The sequence below is a fragment of the Lathyrus oleraceus genome, chromosome 6 (genome assembly GCF_024323335.1).
Source record: "Lathyrus oleraceus cultivar Zhongwan6 chromosome 6, CAAS_Psat_ZW6_1.0, whole genome shotgun sequence".
NCBI classification, from domain to species: domain Eukaryota; kingdom Viridiplantae; phylum Streptophyta; class Magnoliopsida; order Fabales; family Fabaceae; genus Lathyrus; species Lathyrus oleraceus.
The window spans coordinates 310,766,867-310,790,094 of record NC_066584.1 but is presented as its reverse complement, the minus strand read 5'-3'; the positions used below and the strand labels follow the sequence as shown (position 1 = coordinate 310,790,094).

The following is a 23,228-nucleotide window of genomic DNA, read 5'->3' as shown; positions in this document are numbered from 1 at the left end:
GCCTCAAACCTAATTGAAGGACAAAGAAAATAAGGTGTGAGTGAGCTGTTAGGGTTTGAGCGTTCTTGCTAATTGTGAGCCTCTATAATATCATTTTGATATATGAGTAGGTCTGTTTCATTTAAGTTGTAAGTTGTGTCAAACACTCATAAGCTTTTAAGCATTAAGTGTTTGTGTGTCTGTGAAGTGTGACTTCAGAATCGTTTGTAATTGTTTGAATTTACTCTGTTGTGAGTGGAAGGGAAGTGAGAATGGTCTCACACATAAGAGTGTCTTATGTAGAAGTTAAGCATGAGTAGTGATTAAGGTATAGACTGTAAATTGAAGATAGTTTGCAAAAGGTCTACAAACTGATACTATTTAGTATATTTCCTCTCTGACTTGGTTGCCCCCAAATGTAGGTGTTGTTGTACACCGAACTGGGTTAACAACTATGTATGTTTTGTTATTTTATGTTCCCCTATATGTAAGTTATCTTGTTATTATACGTTGGTTAGATATCACTGTCTCGATATCTCGTAGGACATCTGATATCTGCATACCAGAATTTCAATGTACAAAAGCGTAAATGGTTAGTTGGATTTACCAAAACGACGATGAATAGAATGAAAAATAAACAGATAAAAACATTCTTCCTTGATATTTACATGTTTTAAGACGATGATAACAAGCAGCAAATCTTTTCTATTTTCATAGTATCTCAGAAATTTCATTGCATAAACTTTCCAAACCATGCAATTGATTGTGTTTGTCCTATGAAAGATGATATTGGTCAATGTTTGTTTAACATATAATAAAACGAAGAAAGTAATATATAATATTATATATTATATTAATATATATATATTATATATATATATATATATATATATATTAATATTTAGAATACAAACCATAAATCCTTAAAGATTATATTGAACTGCTATTTTTTACTTTCTGACTGAGCTTGGGTGTAGCCAATGTCATCAACCATCCCAATAATATCAGATTAATGATTAGCATAATATCAACAAATGATTTGATGTTGCAACTTTACATAAAGCAAGACAAAAAGTGGGAATAGTTTGAAGTAAAGTTTACTTATTAAGCGATCCTTGTATGTTTGTTGACATCTGAAACCCTGGTTCCACCATTAAACTTGAGGACATATTTATGGTCAGTCATCTTAAACATCAAGTCAGTTTTTTGAACTTGAAAGTTAGTGATCGTCTATGTGTTATTGACAGTTAGGACCGAATCAAATGCCACTTTATAGAACGATGGGACGATGACATGAATATCAGTTCCATGTAGATTAAAAAAGTTGCATAAGAAAAGGCAAGGTATTTCTAATAAAAAAATGATTTAAAATAATACAAATAAAATCAAAAGACCTCAAAATGTATAAAAAACTACTTACAATCCAAATGTTAAGAAGGTAAACATCAAAACCTTAAAAAACAACGAGTGAGGTTAGAGTAATCGAAAACCATCCGTAGCTAATATTTGAAAACTAGAAAAGTTATAAAAGTTGAAAATCAACTTACTTCCTTATCAATCAAGGCGAGTTAGATTTGATCTTTGTTGTTAGATAAGACCATTCACCAGTGAAGAACCTTCACAACAAGTTTCCATAGTTTCTTTTTCTTAGTTATATCTTTTTATTAAGTCAAAAGGACGCACCATTTTCGAAAGAAAATCAGAAAGGTGAAAATGATGAAAGAAGGCGAATGTAATGGAAAGATATATGAAGAAGTCAGATAGAGAGAAACAAGTTTATGGTGAGGAAATGGTGTATTGCAAAATAGAGTAGGCATCATGATGGTGACAAGAGAAAGGAGAAGCCATATCCGTAGTGATTTGATTGATATGACCAAAAAGAGAAGTGATTACATGGTTGGAAAGAGAAGAAGAAAAATCATGATATCTGATTGAAAAAGAAGGAGACCGAAAGCGGTAGTTAGGTTTGCAGAGAGAAAACAATGTAAATGGTAGTTAGAATGAAACAGGTTGCAAGGTTTGGTTTTTAAACATAAAATGCCTTCAAATTCTTTAGGTGACATGAATAGAAGAAGAGACAAGTATGTGTTTTCTATAACACATACTTTTCTTATATAAATAGATGGGGTCAAGATTTTTTTAGGAGGACAATCATTCAAAATATTATAATTGTAAATGAACTGTTATTCGGAAACGATATCACAAATACTTTAATCTTCAAATAATAATAAATATATCACAAATGTTTTAGTTATCCCTGACCATCCTCCATAAATGCTTTATTATTTTTAGATTATAAATCTTCAAACAAGTATAAAAAAAAACATTTTTTATGCAATCCTTCAAAGATGTCTCATTGTTAACAAAATTTTCTTAGAGCTCTTCAGTAAATAATTAAATAAGAGAATATATTTGAAAGAACACGACATCATGCATTCATAATGAAATCGATAGGTTTCAACTTACCATCCCATACTTGTACTTAGATCTCATAATTTCATAACTGCTATTGACAAAAATTTGAAATACATTTTTGTGTAAAGCTTTTGGCAGATAAATCAAAATTTCCGATAATGTATTTATAATTTTAAATAATTTGAATTTTTGTGAATTTGCAATATTACCAAAAATATAAAAAATACTATATTATACCAAAAATTACAACCAAAGTGAAAATTTTAATATTTCATATTCAATAAAATTTATTTTTTTAATACTATTGAAAATTATTAGTTTTTAATATTATACAAAATTTCGAAAAATACTATAATTATTGAAATTTTTGAAATTTTTGATAATGTAAAAAAATATTGAAATTTTTGAATTTTTTTTTTTAAATTTTGATATTCTTCAAAAGTTTTTCGAAAAATATTATTTTTAATAATTTTTTTTTATAAAATAACAAACTTTTCAAAAATTTCCTATACATACCACAAATTTTCGATAAAAATTGAGAAATTTAAAACAAATTCAGTATTTACAAAAGGTATAACGTGTTGGTCACAAGTTAAAATCTGTGAAATTGACTAGAGTGAGTTGGTCAGCCAAAAAAAACAAAGGGAAGCTTTAGAGCGGCGAAGGAGAGAAAGAAGAGTTAATGGGAGCAGCAGAAGAGATGGTAACACCGGGAGAAGTAGTAGGCAAAACCTCCGACGTTAAAGCCGGAAGAGGAACATACGCGGCGGTTCACAACAACACCGTATACGCCTCCTTAACTGGCTTCCGCCACACCATACCTCCCGCCACGGACTCTCCTGACCAGGTTCCCCAATACCTTCTGATTCCCACTCCTAAATTAGGGTTTCATTTTCTCGATTCTAATTTCATCCAATTACTCATTCTGTTTTTGTTGTTTGTTTGCACCATTCAGAGGCCTACTGTTGAAGTAACTGGTCATAAAGCTCATGGACCTGTTCCTGAGCCTGGATCTATTGTTATTGCCAGGGTTACCAAAGTGATGGCGAAAACCGCTTTTGCTGATATTATGTGTGTTGGACAGAAGTCTGTTCGCGAAAAATTTACTGGCATCATTAGGTATGCTATAATTTTACCAAAGTTGAAAATAGCAGATAAGTTAGCTATGAACTTATAAGTGATAGCAGATAAGCTAGCTGAAGTGTTTGTTAAAATTAGAGGTGAAATTATAAAATAGGATGCCACTAGTATCTTTTAATTTTGTTTTGCATAAATAGTCTTATGGACCACTCTCTATTTAGAAATACATCAAGATTAACGATCTGGATGGAAGTATGGTTTTTGATAGAATATTACGGCGAAAGTTGATCTATGTAGTCGACCCTATTTAGTTAGATAAGATTTGGTTGTTGTTGTATTATGCATGGTGTATCTTTACCATTTAGCCACATTTTACCTCCTTTTGATTATCTTTCCCATTGGCTTTAGTAAGGTTCACTTAAAGTGGATGACTACGTGGTGGTACATGGTTTTAGGTGGCCTTGTCTCTCCATGACTTAAAGTAATGTTTAGTTTTATCAAGCACGGATTCCGACGCGGACACCGCGGCACGACACGGACACTCCGACACCGATAATGTCAAAACATAAGACACCAACACCGCCACAACTATGATATTATTTGAGATTCGTTTATCCATCTATTATTAAAAAAATAAAAATTATTCTAATAAAAATGAATGTCTTTAATCCCTCGTTGATAACATTGCTTCAATACATGTTTTATACTTTTAGATGTATGCGAGAGTTGTCTAAAAATGTATGAGACGTGTTGAAGCAATTTTTTTTTGAAACACTTGTCTGAAGTGTTCGATACATGTTGTATGAGTGTCATAGATGTGTTGGACATCGATTCAAAAAGTGACGGATAGCGAAAAAGTGTCTGACACTTGTTTGACTTTTCCGACATGTGTTGTACAAGTGTCATACAAGTATCGGACACCGCGACACACCTACACATAGAGGTGTCCGTGCTTCATAGGTTAGTTGTGTGGATTTTATTGATGATGAATTTTATATATACTAGCAATACCAAAATACACTTATTACTAGCAGTAGTTCGTGGAGTCGAAATACAATTTGAAACATAAAAATATCGTAAAAATGACACTAATAATGAAACAGAAAAAGTATCAAAGAGGAAAATTTTCTGATACCATATTTTTTATGGAGGGCAAGTAGCTTGCATGAACTCTCATTGGTATTGGAACTTCTGGAAGTATTGTTAAGCGCTAGAATATTTTTCTCGTAAAGTTTTGTTTAACTATGTGCGTGCTTTAAACTAGGTTGTTATTCTTTCATAGACAATCTGTCTATGAAATTATCATTTTTTGCTTTAGAAAGGCTTTAGTAAAAGGGTTGTAGGAACTGCAGTTCATTTAATTATATCGGGTTTGGTTGAACAGTTGAACTTACTTTATTATTTGTGGATGACTATCTTTATGTCATGAATTTCATGCAGTTGTCCTTTGAAGTTCTAATGATTATTCCTGTTTTAATATATTGAGTATTCATAATTTTTATTTTGGCAGGCAGCAAGATGTTAGGGCAACTGAGATTGATAAAGTAGACATGCACTTATCTTTTCGACCTGGTGACATTGTTAAAGCTCTTGTGGTACTATTACTGCTTTAAGAGTTTTATAAGTTAACTTCAAAACTTCCAAATTTCCCTCAAATCAATTGGTTGCTACTTGAATAACACTTAAACTTACTCAATCCTTCTTTATCAGCTTTCACTTGGAGATGCACGGGCGTACTTTCTGACAACTGCAAAGAATGAGCTTGGTGTTGTTTCTGCAGAAAGCACTGCTGGTGAGATTGTGTTCTGTGGGAGGTTCACCCTCATGTATATATTTTTAGTTTGCTTTTTTCCTTTGTTAGTTTCTCTTGAGCAGGGGCACAAACAAACAACCCTCCTCTAAGTAGGTTCCCTCTACTTTCATCACATATCTCTAATATGTTTTGGGTTACAGCAATTTATCAGATACTCCCTCCGTTCCTTTATAAGTGTCACTTTATTGAGAAAAATATGTTTCTTTTTAATTGTCACTTGTTAAGTTCAATGTAATATTAATTGTTCTTTTGTCAAAATTACCCCTAGATAATTATTATAGAGAGAGAAAAAGTAAAATGAATGTAATATATAATTAAGGGTATTATAGGTAAAAGAAGAATTATTGTGTGAAAAGTAACAACGATGATTAGATTTCTTGATACGTGTAAAAAATCAAAAAATAACACTTAAAAAGGAACGGAGGGAGTAGTAGTTACTAGTTAGCAGAATAACACTCACAGTTTGTATGGGGAATGGGTTGGTGAGGTAAGGGTAGACTTTGGACTGCTGTTTTATTTATAGCTTTGAACTGTTGATGTGGTAAATTAAATTGGAATCTCAATTAGCCATGACTGAAAGAATGTAACTAGAGAGATAAGCTTGGATTTGTTTTATATTTTACTTCTTGTTAGACACAAAAAGACTGATGTAAACTAATTTTTTATAGTTAGTTGTTAGAGTTACTTGTATTCGAGGGAGAGTTTGTTAAAGTTTGTTACACACCCTGCATATAAACATGCATCATTATTGAGAGATCAATGAGGGAGTGGATTAGCTTACATCAGTTTAAGTGTAATGCTTGTACTTTGGTCTAGGTACCTGATTTGAATTTTAACTTTTCATGCATTCCCACAACATGAATAGCTCCCTTATGTTCTATGTTCCTAATGATGTTTCATCTTACTAGCATCAGTTTAAGTTGCAAGCTCGCAGTTGGAGGTGCTATTCCCCTAACAGTTGGGGTTTTTTATATTTGGCGGGCAATCTGAAATTTTTGTTTTAAGCTTATCTCACTGGACACTCTTTTTTAGTTTCCTACACTATACACAGTCAAATTCATGCATGCCTCAACTGGTTGTACTTTCTTTGTTTAGGTGCGACTATGGTTCCAATAAGTTGGACTGAGATGCAGTGTCCACTATCTGGTCAAATTGAACAAAGAAAAGTGGCCAAGATTGCAAGCTGACAAGATTACTAAAGATCACAAGCTGGAATCTGTTATCCCCTTCGGCTGAAAAGGTCTCGTAGTTGTAGAAATCTACTGACACGCCTCGTTGTTGGAGTGAGAAATCATATCTAAGCAGTTTTGTAGCCATACAAGAACACGAGCTTGTAATTTTTTCTTGTAAACTGCAAATTGTTTTACTTCCAAAATAGCATTGACGCATGATTTGTTTTCATTCATATTGTGAGCAGGATTTAATTTTTAATTTCTCCATTAAAGTCTAAGCACGAATACAATACTGTTTAATAGCATTGTAAGACATGTTTCAGTTATCAACTCGGAATGAAATTACTTCTGTTTTGTTTTTCCTTTTCCAATTCCGACAGGGACAATGATGAGGTTTATGAGAATGCAAAGGTATAGATTCATACTTTTTGCAAGACCACGAGTTTTAGAACCCCTGTCTTGCTCAAAGGAGTTCTGTAGTTACTCTGGCCAAGTTGAAATGTGTACGATTAGAAAACAAACAAACATTGTGAGCCTTAATACCAATGCCATGATTTTAACTCCAATGTTGAACAAAATCAAATTTCTCACAGGTTGAAAATTTATATATTTTTCTTTGTTCTTATGCATATGGGCTTGAGTACTCATTAAATGATCAAACTTCTTTTTTTAACAAACAAAATCAAATTATTCTTTTTTTAACAATCAAAAATCGAATATATTGAAGTTTGATCTAGAGAGTAATTACATACATGTTTATTCAAATAAAAAGAACGAAGATAACATCCTCATTATATGATGATACTTAAACAAGGAGAGATTCCAGATTCGAAAAAGATCAAAATGTGAAGTCTTAGAAAATGCAAAAAAGAAAAGTACTAGCAAATTGAGTTTTTTCCCCTTAATAATAATTGTAATAAAAACACGTTATCTAGTTTGAGATAAGTGAAGTGACATGCAAATTTAACATTTTCTGTGGGGGTTTTCGTGGCTGATACAGAGTATTGCCACTGCATAGGTTCAAATCTTCAATCAATCAAAGTTGAGATGAAAACAATGGCTTCACCTTCTCTTCAATTTCATCTTCTTCCATCTCTCTCCAAATTCTGGTCTTCAATATCCCCTCTTTCCCAACATCACACCCATCCATTCTCTTCCACAACCTCTCTCAGATTCACTTCCACCAATTCCACTACCACTTTTACTCCCAAACCTCTCTCTCCGTGTTTCGCTCTAACAGAATCCAACTCGCCTAATTCCACACAACCCGACCCAAAAACTCTTCTCCAAGACATTGCCGTAAGCCTTTCATTTTAGTTCTGTTTTAAATCTCAAAATTTGAAATTATTATTATTTTCTATACTTGAAAATTCCCAATTCACGTTGCAGGAAAGTTTTGATCTTCCTTCTGATTACTTTGCAAAGTTTCCCAAAGATCTTCGATTAGATGTAAGTGTAGTGCTATCCTTTACTATATGTAGTTTAACATCCGACACTTTCATTTAATCGTTTCTATTATTAACAAATACCAAAATTAACAGTGTTTATTTACTTTGTAAACATGTTTGTGATTTGTAAAAGCTAAATGATGCTGCGTTCGACCTTTCAAATGGACCAATCTTGGATGAGGTTAGTATTTATGTTGTACATACTTCAAATTGAAGGTGTGTCTGGTGCCGGAGATCAATACTACACTTGATACATGTTGCATTCAATCACTCTCACTTTTTAAAATTATTATTAGTGTCTATGTGTTTGTTTTTGGTCTTGGCAAGTAATTTATAGTTTGCTACCTCCAATGCAAGCACAATGTAGATTCTTGTTAAAGTTTTTTGTTACAACGCTAATAGTTTATCCTCTTGGATTTCTTGTAGAACAATCCAATTTCTGGTTATTTGCATCAAACCTAATTGATAATTAATTGAAATCATCCAATTTCTTAGTTGTAATACACTGATAAGATGATTTCATGTGTTTATATGTTTTTTTTTTCATTTTCAATCAATGTATTCATGGAAAAATAAGTTGCACCATTTATGGTTTATATGCATGTAACTTTGTGCTAATCCGTTGGCTGCCTCCAAAAAATGCCTCTACTATGTGTGTCTTGAGTATTTTCAATTCCAGAATAGAATGGATAAATTTGTTTAATGGGAATGAGTATATTTTCTTAGTGTGGCAAAGAGTTAGGAGAGACATTGCTAAACCTCTCTCGAGCATGGGAGGTTGCTGATACATCATCCTCTCGCTCTTTAGTGGCAAAGCTTCCTTTGATTGAGGCTAGTTTGACAGGCACTGCCAAGTCAGGTAATCGCATGAGCAAATTATCGATGAGCTTATAATAGGGAACAACTTCGAACAAACCTGTCTCTGAAATTTATGAGGGATTTAGCTTGAAGATCTCTTTGTTCTCTTTGCTGCACAGCACTTGGAAAACGTTTGGTAGCCGCTGGAAGAAGGTTTCAGTCAATGGGACAATATGGTCAAGGTGAGACACAAAAGGTATTTACACTACTCAATATGTGTTGGTAGCTCTCTAGCTTCTGGGAAGTAAATATACCGAGAAAATGATTGACATTTTTAGGGAATAACGAACTGATATCCAAATAAAATGAAGGTGGGTTATGCTCATTTGTTGTACATCACTTTAATCATTTAACTAGAATCAGCTCGAACAAACTTTTCAACATAGTCGCTTCTTGCAGAAGTTGAAATAAGCTTCTACAATCATTATTTTCAGACGCTCTATCATGTAGCTTCTTTGTATCTATAAACATAAGAGATTTTTATTTCATTAGTTAAGAAATATAAACTAAGTATCTATCTAAGTTGAGAACCCTTTGTAGGTTAGAAACTAATTCAAACTAGGCCGTAATCTTGTTTGTTACGAGTCATTTACCCTCTATGAAACGAGCTTAATTTCCTTTACAAATTGTTTTTTCTCTTTGAAAGCATGTTTTATATTGAAACAAATTTAGGATGTTAAGTTGTTATTAGGTTCAAATATGGAAACCAATGAACCATGCAAGTATTTCTGTATAAACTCTATTTTTTGTTATATTTACTTCATAGTATGTGGTTTATAATTGACTAGAAACATTTTTCATTTCCGGGCCATGAATGCCAAACATAACATGCTTTTGCAATGACTAATTGCTAACATAGCTCATATCAATCTTCTGAATAACTGTCACAGGAAATACATATCGTAACAATTAATGTGTTCACTCTATAGTTTATATCCCTGTTTTTTACATTCTGGTTTCCATTTAGGTGTAGTCTGTGTTACTCACCTCCTTCATTATGTTTATTCATTTACTTTTCTCGTCATTTAACTGATATCGCACTAGTGAGTGAGTAAGACTGTAAGAAAATACTCTAAATTGTAAGGTTCATCCTATGTTATTATAGCCGAGGGTCCAATGAATGAATCATTCATCATTTTCAGAAAAGCTATCTTCTCTCTAAAACTCTCTATATTTATTTTCTCTATGTGCTGAATTCAATTCTAAATTATTGGAGTGCCTGCTCATGAGAACTGGCTTTTACAGGAATTATCCCTTAAATCCAAATTCCCGTCAGAGTATTCATTGGCATTTTCAAGTCAGTTATTCTTTTAAAGACTAATACTATTGTTAACAGTCAGAAAAACACACCAGATTAGCAATCTCATTAGGTCACCTGTGCACAAAGTAACATGGCTAAACAATTATACTAATCAGTGTTATCAAATTGACATGCGGAAATGTTCTATAGATTGCAAAGGCAATGATTGCGGCTGGGAGAGCTTTATCTGCTTATTCAACATCTGCAGTTATTGATAAACAACCCAAGGAGGAGACTAAGACGCTGAAGGTTTTTATTTCATTTGTCTCCATTTATGGGAAATTTCTTGTATTGAGAAACTACTAGGATTCTGCAAAATTAATAACCTGGATGCCGACTGCAGTTTGGAGCATTGCAAGTTGAAATTACTCCCACTAAAGCCAATATAGGGGCTGCAATTGCATTAGTTTTTGGGTAAGTTTTCCATGTTAAGATTTTATCAGCAAGATGATTGAGACCTCGAAAACTTAGTTCTTCTTTAAACTTTGAATTAGGATTCTTACATGGGAGATAGCTCAGGGAGTTCAAAGCACTCCAGAGAATTCTTTGCAGTATGCAAATGACAATGCGTTGATGCTTGCTAAGGTGCTTTGAAATAACTTCTTACTCACAACACTTCAACCTGCTTTTGTTAACTACCTATTTCTGATGCCTAAAATGTCTAAATATTTGGCCGCAGTCTTTGAGGGGAACACTGCTTGCTCTTTTTTACGCCTCCACGTTCTTGTCTGCACTTACTTCGGCAGGGCTTGTTTTACTTGGTATACAACTTAAATCAGAGAAAAATTGAGCTTTGTGTGTGCTTCCTTCGCTCGGTTTTGCTTGCAAATGCTGGAGAAGCTGCACAGTGTAAGTTTGTGAGTATTAGTATACAATCATAATACCAAACTCGTGACACGGTTTGAAAATATTGTCCTAACCATCCAGATTGAGTCAGGTTTCTTTCATCTATCCTGCCAATTTTCTAATGTGTAAACTTTATATCATGTAAATAGACACATTCAGTTTTAAACTTCTTATGGATGGAGTGATGTGTGTACTTCATGAGTTGTCTTTTTTGTTTTGTTGCAAAGGGAGTTATGTTGCTTATTGGCGGTAGAAAAACAGAACCCCATTTGTTACATTTTCATATTCTATGTTTGCCTAATTAGGAATAGAGAGCTTCTTTTTCCACCTCCAAAGTCATTTTAGAAGTATACTTCCGGAAAAAACAATATTTTTTCCCGTCCGAAACACACGTGTGCCTTTTTAGAAACTCAAGCTCTTAGGAATATATAATGGGCTACTATCTTGTATTTAGAGTTGGGATTTAGCCCAACCCTCTTCTTTTCCTAAGTCAGAATTCGATTAGTAACAAATATGAATTCAATTAGAAGATAGTTACATGGAGGAGTACTATAAGTACACCACTTGTACTCTTTATGTAATATTCTATTCTCCTGAATTCTTCCTCTTTCCTTCATTTTCTTTACTTTATAGTTTATATATATCTCACTTTCTAATAAGGGAATATATAGTGAGGTTGCTGACTTTGATAAGACCTGGAACTTGTTGAAGTCTTTGTTGACTAATGCGATTGCCTGATCCAACATGTGCTTGGACATCATTAATGGATTGCATAATTTATATGTTTCCCCATACTTCAAGACATTGTCATTGCTTAGTGTGTCATGAGGCATAATTCCATTTTATCTCTAGCTAGAGCACAAACACATACACACTGATCTCTGAAAGACAACAAACTCAAGACAGCTCGATAATGTATTCGACCATCTTATTTATTCTTAATTAGGTCTCTTGCATTATAACGGTTGAGATTAATCTCTCAAATATGATAGTACAATATAAGTATAACAATGAGCAACAAAGTTCTTTCTCAAGAGCTTTTAACACAATTGTCTTCTTAAGGTTGGGTTCAAACTCGTGACATACCGTTAAGTTAGAAGAGATGCAATCCATATCATTCAAGCATTCTTAAGTAAAAGGAAAGTTTTAATTCTATGTTACATATCTTCGTTTAAATTACCAGACATTTGATTGGTCAATAGGAAAATAGGACACACCAAAAAGTAGAAAATGGGTGTAGATTCTATGGGTGTAGATTCTATATTACATCTCTCCGCAGTGTGGTTTGTCATGTTCATGTACAACGTTTTTGGCTTACAGAAATATAGTAAATATTGTTTTTAAGATTAAATCTTTTCAAATGTCCAATTTACATCAAATTTTGTGTGTTTATCATTGGTATATTATAGTGTGTATTGAGATATTGTTTTTTTTTTTTTTTATTATTATTATTATTATTATTATTATTATTATTATTATTATTATTATTATGTATCTATTGTTTTTATTAGTAGTATCAATTATGATATTATTTAGGATATATTGTATTAAATCTTTCTTTAGTTAGTAGGGTTGATTAGGAGTTTTAGACCTATATATATGTGTACTTTTCTCTATATAATAATACAAGAAATTCATATTCAAGATGGTATCTAGAGTTTGATTCAAAATCCTATTTTTTTCTTGGTTCACAATCCTATTTTTTTCTTGGTTCACAACCCTATTTTTTCTTGTGTTGTTTCTGCGATCTAGAGTTCTTCTGGTGGTGTTGAAATCATGACTAAAATTCCAAACCCAAAGAACGGTGTTGTTGAGAAGAATCCTCCCAAAAAGAGTCTTATTTCGTTTGCGTTTCAAGGAACACCCGTTATTACCACGACTATGGTAATAAGAACTATTTGAATTGCTATGCTTCAGCTGAGTTATGGTTTTTAGGATAACGTCTGTCAGACCATCTTACTAAAAAGGTTTGAGAAATTGATAAAGAGATAAAAGATGATTGGGAAGACGCTGATTATCAACTTATATCATTGTTGTGGAATTCTATTGAACCAAGTATGATGGCACACTTTTGTGCGTATAGATCATGTTATGAGGTTTAAAAGAAGGCTAAACACCTTTATGCTAATGATATTCAAAGAACGTATGTATCGGTCCGCAATTTGGCTACTCTTTAGATGAATGATCAAGACTTATCAGAATATCTCACCAGTGCTCAATCAACTATTGATGGCCTCAAACTTATGCTGATTAGTGATGATATTACGAAGATATTGGGTAAGCTTGACAATATGTTCATGTTGTTTGTCCTTCATGGCCTCTCTAAAGAATATAGTTCGGTTAAAGAGCAGGTTTTAACAAATACTACCATCCCTACGGTAGAAGAATTAATTGATCGCCTCGTCCGAATATCTCTACCAAGTGATGACACTCATACTACTCATGAGTCATCTGCTTTTGTTTCTAACTTTAGTAATGGAGGACGTGGTGGCCGTGGCCGTGGTCGAGGATGTGGTCAAGGATGTAAAAGTAACTTCTATTACACTCATTGTAGAAAAGACGGGCACACTCAAGATCGGTGCTTTGACTTACATGGCTACCCGAACAAAACTGCTAATGTTGCTCAAACCATCGGAAATCGTGAATAATGGGTGAACTCGAAACTACTGTCTCTGCCGATGAGTATCAAACGTATTTACGATTGAAGGCAGCACAACAAGCCACCTCCTCGGCTACTATTGTCCGTATTGGAAATTCTATGGTTTGTGTTTCTCATGCTACTGCTATTGGATGAGTTATGGATTCTGGTGCTTCAGGCCATGTGACCTGTAATGCCTCACTTTTCTCTGAATTATCACCACCTAAATATCCACATTATATTACTATTGCGGATGGATCTAAAGTTGAGGCAACTAGTGTTGGACGAGTATCACTTATTCCCTCTCTCTCTTTGGGTTCTATTTTATTGATTCCTAATTACCCTTTCAATTTAATTTCTATAAGCAAATTAGTCAGCTCTTTAAACTGTGTCATAACATTTACTTCTGATTCCTTTTTGATACAGGACTGGAGTACGGGACAAACAATTGGAGTCGGAGTTGAATCTAGTGGTCTCTATTATCTTTAACCACCCACTTCTGCTATACGTGCTACTACTGAATCTCCCGATCTTCTACATCGTCGCTTAGGTCATCCGAGTTTATCAAAATTGAAGAAAATGGTGTCAGATATTCATCCTTTAGACTCCTTACAATGTGAGTCGTGTAAGTCAGGAAAACATGTTAGAGTTTCTTTTTCCCGTCGCATTAATAATAGAGCTTTGTCTTTGATGTCGTTCATTCCGATGTGTGGGGTTCTAGTCGGATACCTTCTATCCTAGAGTATAGGTATTATGTTACTTTTATTGATGATTTCTTAAGATGTACTTGGATGTTTTTAATGAAAGATCGTTCTGAGTTGTTTAATATTTTAAAGAATTTTTGTTATGAAATCTCGACACAATTTGGCAAAACAATTCGCATTTTACGCAGTGACAATGCAAAAGAATATTTTTTTCATCGTTTCAACTCTTTCATGCACTCCAAAGGTATTGCACATCAATCGAGTTTTTCCCATACGCCTCAACAAAATGGTGTTACTGAAAGAAAACATAAACACATTGTTGACGCTGGTCGTACCCTTTTGCTAAATGCCAATTTACCTCTAAAGTTTTAGGGTGATGCTGTTCTTACTGTCAGGTATTTAATTAACCGGACACCATCCTCTTTGTTGAATGATCAGGTTCCTACAGATCTCTTATATGCTGTTTCCCCTTGTGTCTTTGGATGTACTTGTTTTGTTCATGATTTGTCCTCAGGTCATGATAAAAATTCTGCTCGTGCCATCAAATGTGTTTTTCTGGGCTACTCAGTGTCCAAAAGGGATATCAACGTTACTCTCTTTCTACACATCGTTTCTACACGTCTGCAGATGTTACATTCTTTGAGGACGTACCATACTTTCCCAACTTAGGTGTCATTGAAACTAATTTAGATCAAATTTTGCCTATTCCTTATTTTGAGTCGGATGAGTCCAATTCTTTATTTTTTTGTCCACTTGCTGTGATAGATGAGTCTCCACCTTTGTTGAACCGGTATGACATAACCTATGAGAGAAGGTTGAGACCACATGATTCAGCTCCTATTCCAAGCGCCTCCGTCCCTGCTCCGGCCCCGTCGCTGGACTTGTCTATTGCCATCCGTAAAGATAATCGTTCAATCCGTAATCGTTATCCTATTTATAATTGTGTATCTTATCACCGGTTATCTCCTACCTACTGTGCGTTTGTTACTGCACTTGCATCCGTTTCTATTCCTAAAACTATTCAGGAAGCTTTATCCCATCAAGGGTGGAGACATGCAATATTTGATGAAATTTCAGCTTTAGAATCTAATCATACTTGGGAGCTTGTTCCTCTCCCACCTGGAAAATTTGTTGGTTGTAGGTGGATATTTAATGTTAAGGTTGGTCCTGATGGACAGATAGATCGATTGAAAGATCGCTTAGTGGCAAAAGGATACACTCAAGTCCCCCGTCAAGATTATAGTGATACTTTCTCTCCTGTTGTGAAGATGGCATCTGTTCGCCTCTTTCTAGCCATGACTGTCATGAAACAATGACCTCTATTTCAATTGGATATCAAGAATGCATTCTTGCATGGTGACTTGGAAGAGGAGATTTACATGGAGCAACCTCTTGGGTTTGTTGTTCAGGGGGAGTGTAATCGGATATGTAAATTACACAAGTCTTTGTATGGTGGTTTGAAACAATCACCTCGGGCATGGTTTGGAAGATTTAGTAAAGTGTTGCAACAATTTGGGATGAACCGGTGTGAATCAGATCACTCTGCTCCTCCAATAAATATATTTATCTAGTGGTTTATGTTGACGACATTGTAATTACATTGTAATTACAGGTGATGATTTTGAGGGTATCAAGCTTTAAAACAACACTTATTTCAGAATTTTCAGACTAAGGATTTGGGTTCTCTTCGTTACTTTTTAGGAATTGAGGTAGCTCAATCAAAGTCAGATATTGTTATCTCTCAAAGGAAGTATGCTCTTGATATTTTGGAAGAAACAAATCTTACAAACTACAAACCAGTTGACACTCTTATGGATCCTAATGTAAAGCTTCTCCCTAATCAGGGGGAGCCATATACTGATCCGGGAAGATATCAAAGACTTGTTGAAAAGTTGAATTATCTTACCTTGACTAGACCTGATTTTTTTTGTCGGTCCGTGTAGTAAGTCAATTCTTAAATTCTCCCTGTGACAACCATTAGAAGCAGTTATTCGAATCCTTAAGTATATAAAAGGATCACCTAGCAAATGACTTATTTTGTGATAGAGGCAACCCTGATATCATTGGATATTCAGATGCTGATTGGGCAGGAGATGCAAGTGATAGACAAACGATCTACATCGGGTTATTGTGTTTTTATTGGGGGAAATTTGATCTCAGGGAAAAGCAAAAAGCAAACGATCATTGCTCGATCAAGTACAAAAGCTGAGTATCGAGCCATGACCCATGCCACATGTGAGCTCTTGTGGTTAAAGCATTTACTACAGGAACTTCACTTTTGTGAAGTCGGTCTTATGGAACTTGTATGTGACAATCAATCAGCTTTGCACCTATCCTCCAATCCAATTTTTCATGAAATGACAAAGCATATAGAAGCCGACTGTCACTTTCTTAGAGAGAAGATTACCATTGGGACCATCAAAACCTCCTTTGTTAATTTCAAGGATCAACTTGCCGACCTCTTTCCAAAATCTCTTCGAAGACCTCGAATTACATACATATGTGACAAGATGGATGCTTATGATGTATACGTACCACCTTGAGGGGGAGTGTTGAGATAGTGTTTTATTATTATTCTGAATCTATTATTTTTATTAGTAATATCAATTAAAATATTATTTAGGATATTATTGTATTAAATTTTTTCTTAATTAATTGAATTGGTTAGGAGGCTTTTATATAGTATATATATATATATCTATATATATATATATATATATATATATATATTATATATATATATATTTTTTTTTTTTTTTTTTTTTTTCAACATAATAATACAAGAAATTCATATTCAGGAGTGAATATTCAAAAACTAGATTGGTAAAATTCATTTTCTATGGTGAGTTATTAAACATACTCTAGTTGTTATAAGTATAATAGTCATAACTTTATAAGTATAATATTGCTTGTAGAATGTTTGAATGCTTTACCATTTGCATTTACCATTTTTGTACAGTAAGCTGGTTAATGCTTACAGAACTGTTTCACTTTCACCTCAAGTGTAATATCTTCTATTTAGATAATGAGAGCAGGATCGTTGTCTGTATCAAAATATATCTGACTAAATAATAAATTAATTGATGTGGAGCAGGTGATTTGTGCCGTCAAATATGGGGTAAATATAGATATACTGTAACAAAAACGTATATTTAAATTAATGATAGCTGTCTTGCCATGTATGGAGCTATGATGGATTATCAGTTAGGTTAAGGGCACACCACATTTTTGGAACTTTCTTCTTTCATTAGGTGAAGACTTTTCTACATGTTACACCTTACAATTGAATAATTGATTAATACTTTCCTTTTCCTTGTTGCCGCATCTTGTGGTGTGGAATGGACCATATTGCGGCAACTTGGCCATGCAATATTTTTCATCAGAGAATCTTACGGTTTTCTGCAAAATGATATAATTAACCAGTAATGGTAGTTGTCAGTACGTCAAAAGTTTTGTATATTTAATAGAGTGGTTTTGTAAATAATTATAAAATTTCAATAATTTAACTAAGGATCTTGAAAATTGATGATGAACGATGCTAGTGACTTTGTGCATATATCTTGTTAAATAAACACTTTCGATTTCAAGATTTTTCAAACTAATAAGAATGTCAGGCTCATGATGATGACATTGATGATTTGATATGCAATTTTGCAGTTCATAAACTTGAGCTTCTTTAACAATCTTTCTTCACCTATAAGTTGGATATTTTAATGTTTACAGTGTCTATAGCATTACAGAAAGGGCAATCCTGTAGTAACTAAATTATTTGAAAATCACCAAAGGTTGCATATTTCCCTTTCGCATCCTTCTCATTCTTTTGTCAACTTCTATACATGTTTTATATAACTATCTTATACGAAACAGTGGTCCAAAGTGTGGGAATCAAGTTCTGATTATACAAATTTCTCAATCAAATATCTGATTCAATCAGATCATTCCCGTTTCAATAAGATTTTCTCCAAACTTTGATCGATACACTAAGATGGGAACAATTTAAAATTTCCTCCTAAAAGATCCTTTGAAATTCTTCAGATCAAGTTCTTCTTCAATCTTCACCATAGACACGATTGATGAAGATCCATTCTGACGAGTAAAGCTTTCACCGCAAGGATTTGTTAAATTAGCCCCTCTAAATAAGAAGAAAAAAGATGAGAGACCAACCCTAGGGTTTCAAAATCACTAGAAGGTGGACGAGACTACGAATGCGACACTTCTGCCGATCAATACCGCTATCTCCACTATCATTATGTCTTAGGGATCCTCATAAATTACGAAAGTTCTTGCAATCTGATCTACTTCAGAACTTTCATTGAGCTTGGCTTAAGGAAACAAGATTTGAAGCAGTGCAAAGGCCAAAGCCTCCTGGCATTCAATGATTCTTCCACTCGCCCGTGTGGACATACGTACTTACCGATCTCTTTGGGAGAAATAAATAACAAGATGATGGTGAGCGTTCGTTTCTTTGTGATTCCATGCGAAAACGTCTACAATGACATTCTTGATCGACCATTCCTGGCGGTTAAAATACCACAATGATTCTAGCATACCTCTTGTAGTTAAAGCTGACCTTCGTGGAGCACGTCGTATGCAGGAAGCAATATCGAAGAGTCCTCTATCGACGACCATCATTCTTGAAGAAAGAAGCGAGGAAGCATATGGAGCAGCAAACATAGTCAACCCCAATGTTCACAAAAACGAACCTCCTCGTGGAGACGAGTTGGGCCTCTTGACCTAGATCGAGACGAAAGTCCTAATACCGATCCTTGATGGAGACTTTGAAGTCGTTTAGTTGGGCGATAATTCTATGAGGTTGGTAAGGATAAGGGTCTGTCTGTCTGCCAAAGTAACAGAAGGTTGATTATACGTTTAAGACCTAACTCTGATTTCTTCACCATCTCCCCCCGCGAGATTCCTGACATAGATCCTAGTGTAGTATGTTAGCAACTGAATATTGACCCCAGTGCCCAATACATGTCCATGAGGAGCAAATAATAGTCTCCCGAGAAGGATGAGGTAACAACGAAGACATTCCAATGCTTGTTGGACATTAGTTTTATTTATGAAGTAAAATACACCGAACGAATGTCTAATGTGGTGCTAGTCAAGAAAGCTCCAAGAAAATAGAGAATGTGTGTTGATTATATCGATCTTAATAAAGCACGTCCCAAAGACTCGTACCCGCTTCCAAGCATAGAAACGTCGCTCGACAACTAAGCCACATACAAGCTTTTTTCGTTATGGATGCATATTTCGGGTACAATCAAATACAAATGTATGAGCCAGACAAAGAGAAAATTGCCTTAATGATCGAGCAAGCCAAATACGAGTACAACGTGATGCCATTTGTTTTGAAGAACCCAAGAGCCACATATAAAAGAATGATGAATAAAGTCTTTAAAGAAGAAATAGGCGAAACACTGGAAGTGTATATAGACAACATAATTGTTATGTCCAACGAAGAGGGGCTACACGACCAACATTTTTCCCAGGTCTTCCAAAGAATCCGACATTACAATATGAGGCTCAATCCATAAAAGTACACCTTCGGGATGAGAACTGACAAGTTTTTGGGCTTTTATCTGACAGATAAAAGCATAGAAGTGAATATGGACAAATGTGAGGTGGTCATTCGGATTGCTACACCAACAATGAAGAAGAATGTCATAAAGTTGAACCAGATGCTACAGCCTTTGAACAGATTCATTTCGAGATCGACGTAACATGCTCTCCCTTTTTACAATCTATTGAAAAAAGAAGCATTATTTTAATAGACCCCAGAATGCTAAAAAGTGTTCACGTCCCTAAATATGGCCCTACCAATTCCACTTGTGCTATCTAGACCTATAGTTGGAGAATCGTTGTACCTTTGTCTCGCCTTATTTAAGGAAGCAATTAACACCCTCCTTATAAGAGAGATAAACGGTCATCAAAGCTCGTTCTACTTCATCTCTAAAGCCTTAACCGGACCAGAGACACAATATCTAAATATAGAAAAGGCGACACTGGATTTAGTGACATCACTAAAAAAGTTACGACATTATTTCTTGGAACACACCATAGTCATATAAACCGATATACTCTTGAAGCAAGTGCTCCACCGACTAGACCTATTTAGGCGTCTGACAAAATGGTGTTGGTGTAAGCCCTAGAGGCCAATACTTTTGGTACTTGTATCGAATTATTTATTAATAATAAAAGGCTTTTTTCTTTATTATGTTTGTTTAATAAAGTCCCTAGAATAGCTAGTCTGTTTAATGTATCAAGTGTGACTTAATCATGAGATCCCATTAAACATAAGGACGTTATTCTTAAAGTATTCGTAGTCGAGCTTTATTGTGAAATGGGATAACATTAAAGCATTAAGACTATTATGTATATAGACTGATGATCACATCTCATGGATCATGGATAAGGAGTTATCAAGTCTTAAACATATGTATGAATATTAAAAGTAATATTTATACTGGATTGACCCGCTATGAGAATACTATATAGAATGTTATGCAAAGTATCATAAGTTATTCTCATGGTGATAATGATGTATACCACCCTTCGACCTGAAACCACCATGGACCCTGGATGTAAAGTCGAGTGCCTTATTACTGATCAAACGTTGTTCGTAACTGGATGACCATAAAGACAGTTGATGAGTACTCTACAAAGCATGTTGAGGGACATGGGTGACCTAGATGGAATTTTCCCATCCTGCGTAACAGGATAAATCTCTACGGGCCCAATATTGAACTGGACAAGGATGACACGGTCTATGCCTTGTGTTCAATATAAACATAAGGGCAAAAGGGTAATTGTACACATAAGTATTATCACAAAAGGATTTGTCAGATCACATGACATTTTCGTGTCTTGGGTAGCAGTGATGTGTTGCTAGATACCGCTCACCGTTTATTATGTTAAATACGTGATTTAATATAATTACCAATGCCGCGAAACCTACAGGGTCACACACAAAAGGACAGACTGATGAGAGATAGAGTAACTAAGGAACACCGTAAGGTACGGTGCACTTAAGTGAATTGTAGAACATCATAAGGTACAGTGTACTTAAGAAGAATACGAAATATGGCAACGTACCACACGTTTAAGTGATTTTGGTATATTAAAAGATATGGGCCACATACACTTAAGTGGGCTTTTTAGCTTGCAATCCACACAAGTGGTTCTATAAATATAACCATTGTGCAGAAGCATGTGTGCAGTTGTAATTTCGTTTCTCTCTCTCTCTCTCACTCAAAGCCTTCATTCGTAGCAGCTAGCACTGAGATTGAAGGAATCCGTTCGTGTAGACAGAGTAGAGGCGTTGTCACCATTCAACGTTCGTGATCACTCCGTAGATCTGCATCAAAGGTTTCAATCGCCATAAGAGGTAACGATTCTATCACTGATCATGCCCATTCGTAAGGATCACTAAAGGATTTTTTTAATTCCGATGCGTTTTGGATCGCTCTTCTCCTTCAAATGGTCCATAGAAATGTTCAAATTCGACGTTTCTTACAAGTTGAGGAAAACATTAAAGGCACAATTGTTTGCAGATATGATAGAAAAAATGACCCTAGGCGCACCCGAGCCAATGAGTAGTATTTACATATGGTTCGTCCAATAGTTGTGGACGTGGAAATTCACTTATTATAGAGAACAGATCCAGATTGACAATCGAAGTATCTATGCGTTTTGAGTTCTCCAACACCAATAATCAAACCGGGTATGAAGTGTTAGACTATGGCACGGATCTAGAAGGGGGGGGGGGGGGGTTGAATAGATCCCAATTAAAAACTTGAGTCGGCGCTACCAATTTAAAATTGGTTTTGAAAAATTGTTTTAAGTGCGGAAGTGGCCGAGGAAAATTTTAGTCTAAAACGAACCGTTATTGGAAAACCGGATATGCGTTAAGCTAATGGATTAGAGATAAAATGAAATACAAATCACTACACTAATTGCACAATCAATGATATGTTTCACTTACTAGGATTCCTAGTTCCAATGATCCAAATACCAAATTAAACAAGCTACAAACTTAAGACAACTTTGGTTTAGGCAAATTTTCAAACACTTGGCGTGCATAAACACTCCAAGTGATATTTGTGTTGAGTAAGTAATTCAAATTAATCTAGTACAATATACTATTGTACTTTGGATTCAAAAAATAGAGTTTTAATCTCTTACTCAACTTATATCAATGTTTGGTAAAATTGCTTAAACTAAAATCACTTAATTTTTAAGCTGAAAACTGATTATGCAGAAAATTAAAGAAGACAGAGATTTGATGAGGCAGTTCCCCCGCCGTCCTCGCTTCGGGGTACGTCTGCCCTCAATTCTAAAATTAGAATTGAGATGATTTAATTAGATATCACCTGTGAAATTTAACCGTTTATACAAGGATTGCAAAGCAAGTAAACAACAGAACTTCCAATGTGTTGAATGATGCTTCCTATCCTTGCTCCTTGATTCAAGATGAATCAAGACCTTCGATCGTTGTTGCTAGACCTCCGATTCCAGCCCCTTTGTTGAAGAATCTTCCATTCTTCAAACCCTCGGCTCGGCTGATCTCAAACACAACGAGTCGAACCCGAATCCTTCACTTCAATATCACCGAATCCGCTACTAGACTGATGAAGACTTCCTCTTCTCAATCACCTTCGCTCAGCTGACTATTGATGAAGCAATTCGTCCAAAACCCCCAAACACAAATCGGTATTGGAGGACAAAACCCTAACGGTTTTATTCAAGAAAGAACCTGCCACAAGCTTCAACCCGAACCGGATTCTCCAATCTCAGCTTCGAACCTTATCACCTTTAACCGATCACGAAGCACACCAAAAATGGTTGTGTGTAGTTGATGTGTTGTGAAATGTTGAAGATGAAGATGATGAATCTTTGACACCTTTTTCACTCTTTCTTGTTTCCTTGAACACTTGAATTCAAATTTGCAAATGTTGGTTGATAGAAGTGTTTTG

At 34.8% G+C, this 23,228-nt stretch overlaps 2 protein-coding genes across 2 annotated transcripts; both read left to right on the top strand.

Moving 5' to 3' along the window:
• Positions 1-2,963: 2,963 nt before the first annotated feature.
• Positions 2,964-6,817, top strand: LOC127097614 (uncharacterized). The gene is made up of 5 exons (XM_051036116.1): positions 2,964-3,241; positions 3,350-3,513; positions 4,985-5,069; positions 5,185-5,266; positions 6,383-6,817. The coding sequence occupies exons 1-5, from the start codon at positions 3,077-3,079 to the stop codon at positions 6,472-6,474; spliced, it is 588 nt and encodes a 195-aa protein (XP_050892073.1). The 5' UTR covers positions 2,964-3,076; the 3' UTR covers positions 6,475-6,817.
• Positions 6,818-7,297: 480 nt separating this feature from the next.
• Positions 7,298-11,109, top strand: LOC127097613 (uncharacterized). The gene is made up of 9 exons (XM_051036115.1): positions 7,298-7,758; positions 7,849-7,908; positions 8,041-8,088; positions 8,634-8,766; positions 8,885-8,961; positions 10,216-10,314; positions 10,409-10,479; positions 10,560-10,650; positions 10,745-11,109. The coding sequence occupies exons 1-9, from the start codon at positions 7,507-7,509 to the stop codon at positions 10,853-10,855; spliced, it is 942 nt and encodes a 313-aa protein (XP_050892072.1). The 5' UTR covers positions 7,298-7,506; the 3' UTR covers positions 10,856-11,109.
• The last annotated feature ends 12,119 nt before the right edge of the window (positions 11,110-23,228 follow it).